The sequence below is a fragment of the Clytia hemisphaerica genome, unplaced genomic scaffold (assembly GCF_902728285.1).
Source record: "Clytia hemisphaerica strain Z4C2 unplaced genomic scaffold, Clytia hemisphaerica genome assembly, whole genome shotgun sequence".
Classification (NCBI taxonomy): Eukaryota; Metazoa; Cnidaria; class Hydrozoa; order Leptothecata; family Clytiidae; genus Clytia; species Clytia hemisphaerica.
In genome coordinates this window covers 180,336-189,403 of record NW_027104189.1, presented here as the reverse complement: position 1 = coordinate 189,403, position 9,068 = coordinate 180,336, and the positions used below count along the sequence as shown (strand labels likewise).

Genomic DNA, 9,068 nt, shown 5'->3' with positions numbered 1-9,068 from the left:
TGATCGATTGAATTTGCTTAACTTCGTTGTTTTCTCCCTCTTAAAATGTTAAATCAGGCCCACTTAAGGGCTTTAAAGGTTAATTTTTGTCAAATATTGGTTGATCTTCTCTAGCCAACTAATCATTGGCGTTAGGGGAACAACTGAAAAAGATTTCAGGTCATTTCCATCAACATATGACATTTTATGACAGTTTCTTTATTTTTAAGTACAGAATATGTAAAAAAATGAGACTGATATCTGGCCTTTCCTACCATTCCAGACCCTATATTTCCAGGAAAAACCTCAACCTTTCACAGTTTGGTGAATATTAATCTTAAATATAAGCAGGTTACTTCAACTAAATGGGTTTAACAGTACTCAATCAATTCCTATTCAAAAACTTTTTAGACTCATTCAGAAATCCTACTTTTTTACAATAATTTGCGCTTTACCGCAAAATTTCTAAGTCCAAGTGTCGTGATTAACTTTTAGACTGTCCAATATAAGAGGGTGAGGTATCAGACTTTCTTTATTCTGAAGATTAAAAAAAAAAGGCTCTTAAGCCCATAATTTGAAAATATCTAACTTTGAAATGTTTAAAATGTTTCATATAAGAAATACCCTTGTGCTCTTTTATAGCTCAAGTAATATAAGCGATGGAATGATTATAAGGGATTGACGCTGAAAAATGTGTCAACCAATCAGAGGTTGAAACACCTTAAGGGAGTAAACTGCTTTTGTACTGGGAAAAGTTACACAAGATTTGCTCAAATTTTCAAGACAAGTGTACTCAAATACAGTTAAGAGTTGGTGAAGTCATTTAAAATGCTCAAGTTTCCTCTTTCAGTGATTTTTAAGCGCTGATGTTTTTACGGATTTTTTTGAAAAGGTGTTTTTTTTTATCCAATTCAGTTTGGTATTTTTAATCATAATTGTCGATTTTATAAAATTTTATGCCTGTAGATTTATTTTGATATTATCGAAGTTTAGCTTGTTTGAATAGAATCTCGTTTAATAAAGCGATCTTTTTTCTTTCAAAGATATTCACATAATTAAAAAGAATATTTATAAACTGAAGAATCGCAATGACCTGAACAAGCTGTTAAAAAACTTTCCAAGATGTATAAGCTTTCATCGTTGGACGCTATCCATGTGTCAACTGTTTTGGAGGATTCCATTGACCAGTTGGCCATTCTCGGTCGAATCATGCCCGACTCAAAAGACTCTAGAAATGATGGAAATGTCGAGGTTGTTGAATTGATCGAGAATCAAAAGTTTTTAGAGAAAGAGTACGAACGGATCATGAATACACAGAGTCGAGATAACGACGAAGAGAGTTTGTCAGAACTGACCACAAAAATACATACAAACACACAAGCCATAAACAAGATATTCCGTCGAAATAAATTCGCACAAGACGCAAGTCAGAAAGTGCAAATCGACCGCCGATTTCTGCATCACATTCTTGAAGACACGCTAGAAGAAATCAAAGAGAAACAATCTTTTAATACTCTTGTGGATGCTGTTAAAAAAGAACGCGATAAGAAACAAGAGATACAAAGTATTGTCACCCGTGAGGAGGAGAGCCGAAAAACAGTGCGGCAATTACAGCGCTCCATCATAGAGAATAAGAAGGAACAGGAGACGGAGGTTCAAAAACGTAATGAACTCATCGCCTACCTGAAAGACCAGCTTCAAGAAATGAAGGCTAAGACCAGTATGGAGGGAAAATATATCAAGAAAGACGCAGAATTGAGAGTAACCTGTTCTCAAAAGAAATGCGTGCAAGCAGAAGATGCCTTGAAACAAGAAATTGTAGACCTCAACAAACAAATCGAAAGTAAGTCAAAATTTGTAGATTTTTTTTTCGCTTTTGAGTGATATACGAGCTATTACCTTAAGTGGATTAATTTTGGCGTGGATTTAATTTGGCGATTGGCCAAAATACGATTTTTGGCGGGGATTTAATTTGACGATTGATCAATCTTTTAAAATTTGGTGGGGATTTAATTTGGCGAATTGGGAATTTAGAGACCCTTAATGGATGAAAATTACTATAAAATATACTAAAAAGGTGTGATTTTTCACATAATACTCTATTTTTTAAATTTGGCGGGGATTTAATTTGGCGAATGGCCGATTTTTGAAATTTTGGCGAGGATTTAATTTGGCGAATTTAGTCAAAATTCGCCAAATTCGCCTAATTTAATCCCCGCCAAAATTTATCCACTCAACGGATTAGAATAGGTGGATTAACTTCTCTCGTTGCTCCCAAGAGAGATCCATTGTCTTCTCATTGTTACAAGAAAAATCTGTAAATGACTCTGCGCACTCCTCGTTTAGTTTTTTCATTGTTTTTATAAGAACAATTTTCCAATTTATACAGTTTCGAAAACGAATTTGTCCTATGATTCGATCAATTTTGCTGATTTTGCAAATATTTTAAATCCTGCACTTAAGTTTTAGCATCAACAAACGCTAGACCAGTTTTAATGTAAATTTTTAATCTTTTGTCAATGGCAATCTTCAGATAAGTGAAAATTAACGTATGGTCTATAACTAAGAAACTATCGATGGGTCACGAATGGGTTGCACACTGGTGAAAGAAGACTGTATTTAGAATTAGGAAAATAAATTTCAAATTATTTGGCTAATTTCTGCATTGGATAGAAAGGGCTAAAAAAGTGCATTTTCTTATTTAAAATGTACCACGTGATACGTAATGACCAATGAAAATGTTGAAAGTAATGATTTTTTACAACTTTTTTACAACTTATCAAGTTTTAATTGCTAGCAAACTCGTAAAAAAGTTTGATAACCTAACGAGGAGTGTTTTCTATGAGTTCTTAATCCACCTATTCTAATCCGTTGATCCACTTAAGGTATGTTGCGTCTTTCAGAGCTGTAATAATTGTCTTATCATTGACCAGGAAATTGGTACACGGAGGCTAAAGTATCAAAATGTTCAATGGTGTTTTGTCCCCAAATCTTTTTGTATCTTCGCCGATTTATTGTTATTTTTCCAGCAATGAAAATTCACACTTTGCTGTTTTTTAGGCGAGGCCAGGTGCAATTCAGAGATCGAATCTTACCTGCGAACACATCACTCGCTCTTGGAAGAAAAAGTTGAACACTGGATGGAAAAATATGACAATGATGTGGAAGCGAAACAAGCTGAGTTGGATGCTTTGAAAGCTTCTAAAGCTTCAGGTGAGATTTTGCTTGGAATTTGCGTTTTTTTATCACTTATAAACTTTATATAAATTATTTAAATATCGATGGGTTCTATTTCAGAGGAAAAAATATTCATCCTCCCAGATTCTCTGTTAATATGGTCACATTCCCGTTTCTAGAGGGTAAGATCGATAATGTTTATGAATTGGACCATAGTATAAGAAAGCCGCGGCTGGAATATGTACCGCATTGTCTTTTCAGTTAATTGCTGTTCTATCTCTGTCTCCGAGATTTATAAGAACATCAAGATTTTTAGTTTATTTTTGGTAGATAGTTTTTGAAATTTTTCTCTTATTTTCCTTCACAAAAAGTTTTTTTATTGCTAGATATCTTTGAATCTGTATCCAATATAACACTTGAACTGATTTTGGACATATTTCAGGGGTATTTTGTGGTAACGATAGTTTTTCGCCAAAATTAAAATCATAAGAACTATGTTCAAGATGACAACTTTCCTGTCAGTTTAAATGATACATTTTGAAGGTGCTGGCTTGAAATTTTCACAGAATTATCTTGATGTACTATTTCATTGATTTCTAAAAAGATTTCACTGAAATATTGTGAAGGCATTTCGAGGCACTTTATTAATTTTTGAGTTCTTTCAGCTAAGCCATTTTGTGCTTGTTTAAATTTCTTTTTGTTGATCTTTCCTTTACAATGGTTTTATAATGCAAGTGTATTATCAAGGGCATATCATTAATATCTAAAACGCACTGAGAAGTAAGTATCAGCGAGAAACCAATAAAATTTACCATTAAAGATGCTACATTACTTATTTCTTGATCAACAAATAGTCATCAAATACGACAGAGATAGAACAACAGAAATTCAGATGTTATCATTCCAGCCGCGGCTTTCTTATACTATGATTGGACATCCTCATGGTAGCAGAACCTGTCAGACCCACTGTCCACTTGAAAACCTTCCCAGTGAAATTCATGATATGCACCATTGCAATGTCTTCCGTTCCACCCAATAGCTGATTGGTTGAAAGTGACGTATTGACTGATTTTACGTCACTTCCAACCAATGAGCTATTGGTTCCGTGACGTAATGTCAGAAGACATTGCAGTGGTGCATATCATGAATAGGGTATCTTTGAAACCTTAAAGTCATTGAAAGTTTAAATATGTTGACAATCTTTAATACCATTAAAGAACGCTGAATTTGAATGCATGTTCCTATTGTTTCAACTTGAATCGCCACTGCAGTTTGTTTGTTTATGTCTTTTAATTTTTGTTTTTTTCTTTGTTCACAATAATTTTATCACCTTTGTTGTATAGAAAATCTGCGAACTAGTCTTTCATGTGCCTTCGGTATAGGCGGTTAAAAACTCTTTAAAATCTGCTGAAGTTTTGTCAAAAATTGTTAAAAAGTCAACGTGCAAAATTAAGCTCTATAAAAATTCTCAATATCGCTTTTCATAGATTTGACACGTTTACAAGAGTTGACGCAGCGCTATCATGAATACAGTAAAGTTGTTCAAGAGGACAAAGATGAAAAAGAACGCATACGTAAAGAAGCAGAGAGGGAGCTAGAAGAGCAGAAAGCATGTGTTGGCATCCAATCGTGGTGGCGCGGTGTGATGGTTCGCCGTCAGCTGGGTCCCTATAAACCCAAGAAAAAGGGCAAAGGAAAAGGAAAGGGCAAAGGGAAAGGTAAGAAGGGTAAAAAGAAGTGAAATCTCTTTTATATTTGCGTTATTTTTTCTGTATATTTACAAATTTTAATAATGTTTCAAGCTGTAAAAATTCAAATATGTGAACTAACTTCAGTATATATTTTTAAACTCTCAAATTTTATTTTTTTAGCAAAATAATCATTTTAATTTATAAGCTTAATATTTCATAATTAACTGATTTATTGTGAATAAAGAATGGAAATGTAATTTCAGAGGGTTTTCCAAAAAAAAAATTAACAAAAAATTATGGGACAATTATGAAATTACTGAAATTTTATTCAGACTTAGTGTCCCATAAATAGTTCTTTGTTACACACGTTTACTGCCAAACACTTTTCAGAAATCGAATGATTGACTTTGACTTTCAGACAGAGGGTCATATATGGCCTGAGTTTTGCTCTGTATCAAAAGTCATGACCTTTTGAAGTACAACCGGGATTTTGAACTCCTTACTACGAGTATACTGGTAGTGGACATGTTAAACAAAAGAATCATTTGTTCAAATCTATTGTTTAAATGAGTTCTTTTGAAAAATATTTTTTTATCAAAAGTGGTAAACATGCGTTTTTCCAAAGACACTTTGTGGATGGCAAGTTGCTCATATTTTTAAGTAATTTTCTGGCCGAAAGGAAGATGAATGTTTTGATTTGCACCAATGTTTATTTGAAGAAATTCTTATATACAGTGTTTCAGGAAAACAAAAGAAATAAATTAAGAAATCTGAAGTTTGTCAGTATAGTAGGGGGAAATTTGTAAAATCGCTCGATTTTTTTAGTCAAAGCACTTGTTATACATTTTTGGAAAGCTAAGGGGTAGGGGAATCAAAATAACTTGGGTGCCAATTTTTTTTCGGACACTTTGGTGTGATTTTCGGACAAATACGACGGTGTCAGGCAAAAATCATAGGGTGAAAAATTAATGAAAATTTTAGCTTGAGAAAACGGAGACTTGTTGTATATTTTTGGAAAGCTCTCAAAAAATTAAGATTAGTGATATATTGCGAGTATAAGTGATTTCAGTACCTAACTCGAGATATTGAGCTTCCGAAAGCGCAAAAACTGGACAAAACAGCTGTTTCTGGCTGAAAAACACTGAAAAACACTGTTTTTAAGGATTAATATCTCGAGTTAGGTAAAGAAATCACCTATACTCGCAATATATCACTAATCTTGATTTTTTGAGCGCTTTCCAAAAATATACAACAGGTCTCCGTTTTCTCAAGCTAAAATTTTCATTAATTTTTCACCCTATGATTTTTGCCTGAGACCGTCGTATTTGTCCGAAAATCACACCAAAGTGTCCGAAAAAAAATTGGCACCCAAATTATTTTGATTCCCCTACCCCTTAGCTTTCCAAAAATGTATAACAAGTGCTTTGACTAAAAAAGTCGAGTGACCTCAAAAAAACGAACAAATTTCCCCCTACTAGTATGTGGACACTTTACTTTATTGACGATTTCTCGACAACCATTTCTGTAGAATCAAAGATTGATTTATTATACACTGGATAAACGACTCATAAAACGATGGAGAGCGATCATTGTATTTTCATTGTTTCAGAAAACATTTGATGTTCTAGCTTTGTCCGCAAAGGACAACTGTCATGGCGGCTCGAAGATGTCTGATTTTTAAAAATGTTTATCAGTCTTATTTTTAAAAAGTTCTCTAGCTCTCTCTTTTTGTACATTTACAGAAAAAAAAGTTTGAAAGTAAGACTAGCATTCCGAGCTGGATACATTTGTGAAATCTAATGTGAGAAAAACATCATTAGATAAGAAATACAGACAAAATGCTTATATTGACACGGAATTTTCAATTGGAAATATCTTTCCGAGACTGTCCCCAGAAGAGCTGAAATTAATATACATAAGACTTGAGTGTCTTGGCTCCACTGTGATATGAAAATCCTTTGGAGGCACGTGGTGGTAAGGTGGTTTTTTGAGGTTGAAGTTTGAAAATTTCCGGTGTCAACATTAAATTTCTTATACACAACACGTCTTTTGCATCTTTCTCACAGCTTGAAATGTCATAACGACTTATTATTAGCAATTAAGTGGAAGAATCTGACCCTCACAGGAAAGTTTTAAGTCTCATTTGGGAATTGGATGAGTGATTTTCGACAAAAATGCTTCGAAAAATCATTTAATGATGGAAGGAGAGTGAACAATAACATCATTACTGCGGACATAGCTAGTACACGAGAAATCGGCAAAAATCTGGTACTTGTATATCCAGTGTATAATAAATCCTTGGTAGAATCAAAAAGTTATAATAAAGAGTTGATACAATATCTACTCAAATCCAAAAGTTATAGGAAAGATTTTCTCATAAATGGTTGTAAAGAAATTGTCAACAAAGTATACATAGTGTCCAAATATTATTGAGACAGACTTCAAGCTATTTTCATATTACATTCTTCCTCTCTTGGTATAAAAACATAAGATACAGTAGGTTGGTAAGTATCAGTTTAAATGAGAAAAATGTTTTTTAGTATTAGAGATAATATATTTTACAAGCATTATTTGTCAATATTCCTAATCGCCTATTCTATGTATGTACATCACGTTTATTGTATATGATATATTGCGCTCGCTGCAATGTCTATCAATGTTGTCATTACCAAGTTTTCAAATCAGTGTTTGCTTTTGCTGTCTGTCGTATGTTTTCAACCTCGCTTTGAAATCGGACATTGTGACATTACTTTCAGGGCGTCGTTCTCGTTTCCGTTCCTTTCGTTCTCTCAAAAACAAACGAATCTCGTGGAGAATCGAAATATTAGCTTTCTGGTAAAACAGCACCATGAGAGTTAAGAATCGAAACAAAACACCAAAGATGAAGAGAATAATCATTCCCTCGGTAGCTCCAGCGTCTGTGTATTTGTTCATCCAGAAGCGTCGGTCAAAGTACATTTTGTATGTCTGGTCATAAGTCGACCATTCAGAGATGAGTTGCGATTGTACGAACCATCGTGAATAAGAGATGGAATACAACAAAGGTCCCAGGCCTGATAATGAATCCAAGTCACATAATGTTAGAGTGCATCCAGCGAACATGGAAGAAATCAAAGTAACACCAATACTCATCAGATTTGCCAGGTTAGGTTTACAGACCACTGAAATAAGATATGAGATTCCTGAAGCTGCAAATGCTGCTAAAGTTACCAGTAAATACGTGAATCCAAAGGATCCTTTAAAATCGCCACCTGTCCAGTAGATTCCAACAAAGGGTGCTGGGATGAAGAAACAGATGGTCGGTAAATGGACAATGGTCTTGGCGAAGAAGTAACTGAATGTATGAACACCAGACTTCGCTTCTCGTAGAAAGATTAACCGATCTCTACCGAAAGTGCGCAATGAACTAACTGACACTAACAATCCTACGGTGACGATTTCCAAGTTCACTTTGGTCGTCTCCATTCCTCTTACTAAATCACGGAATAAGAAAGCCATTCCAAGCCCTAACACAAATGCGATGACGATCTCAGCGAGTCGGTGATGGAAGAATCGGATGTCGGAAACACATTCCCGATGCATCATCACTAACCACTGATCGAAATATCCTCTTGATGTCATCTTCCTTTTATCCAATTGTTGCGGATTATCTCGACTTAGGAGGGTTTCTACTGAGTGTGTTGAACCTTCGACACCGTCCAACAGATCGATAACACTTGCTGATAACACTTCACGTTTGTTTTGTTCTTTTTTCCAAACTTTGTAAAGATGGCGGACCTCGTATTCTTCTGATACGATGAAACCCGATAGGATATCGATTATGATGTCGGCTGGGTTTGCATGATCGGGGAAGGTGAACCCGAGGTTTCTGAAGTAATCTTTGATGAGTGAGGCTTGTGCGTTGTAAGCTACGCGACCCGTGGTCGTCAATAAGGTCAGGTTATCGAATAAGGAGAATAACTCGACCCTGGGTTGATGGATGATACAAATGATGTTGATCCGCATCTGGTGCGAGAGATTGCGCAATAACTGCATGATGATGAGGGCTGTTGCACTGTCCAAACCACTCGTCGGTTCGTCCAAAATCAGGATACTCGGGTTGGTGATCAGTTCCATAGCTAGAATGGTGAAAATATTCATTAATGTTTGTATCAGTTATGTAGTAAAATTGAATATAAATTTCTTCTGTGTGTTTTGCAAGAGACAGCAAATCTTGCCACT

At 34.9% G+C, this 9,068-nt stretch overlaps 2 protein-coding genes across 2 annotated transcripts in view; one reads left to right on the top strand and one right to left on the bottom strand.

The window, feature by feature from the left end:
- Positions 1-1,022: 1,022 nt before the first annotated feature.
- On the top strand, positions 1,023-5,104 carry LOC136814984 (dynein regulatory complex protein 9-like). The gene is made up of 3 exons (XM_067071417.1): positions 1,023-1,822; positions 3,040-3,192; positions 4,644-5,104. Exons 1-3 carry the CDS (start codon positions 1,102-1,104, stop codon positions 4,895-4,897), a joined length of 1,128 nt encoding a protein of 375 aa, XP_066927518.1. The 5' UTR covers positions 1,023-1,101; the 3' UTR covers positions 4,898-5,104.
- Positions 5,105-7,358: 2,254 nt separating this feature from the next.
- LOC136814977 (leucine-rich repeat-containing protein 74A-like) overlaps positions 7,359-9,068 on the bottom strand; it is a 105,450-nt gene continuing 103,740 nt past the window's right edge. The window contains exon 3 of the mRNA XM_067071401.1: positions 7,359-8,965. Coding sequence (XP_066927502.1) covers positions 7,524-8,965 — 1,442 coding nt within the window. The 3' untranslated portion in view covers positions 7,359-7,523. The remainder of the gene's footprint in view (positions 8,966-9,068) is intronic.

Bases quoted from the DNA above. Each gene is read 5' to 3' on its own strand.
- LOC136814984 (XM_067071417.1), top strand. From the start codon at position 1,102: ATGTATAAGCTTTCATCGTTGGACGCTATCCATGTGTCAACTGTTTTG. The intron at 1,823-3,039 runs GTAAGTCAAAAT...GCTGTTTTTTAG, and splicing joins CCTCAACAAACAAATCGAAA to GCGAGGCCAGGTGCAATTCA. The intron at 3,193-4,643 runs GTGAGATTTTGC...CGCTTTTCATAG, and splicing joins GAAAGCTTCTAAAGCTTCAG to ATTTGACACGTTTACAAGAG.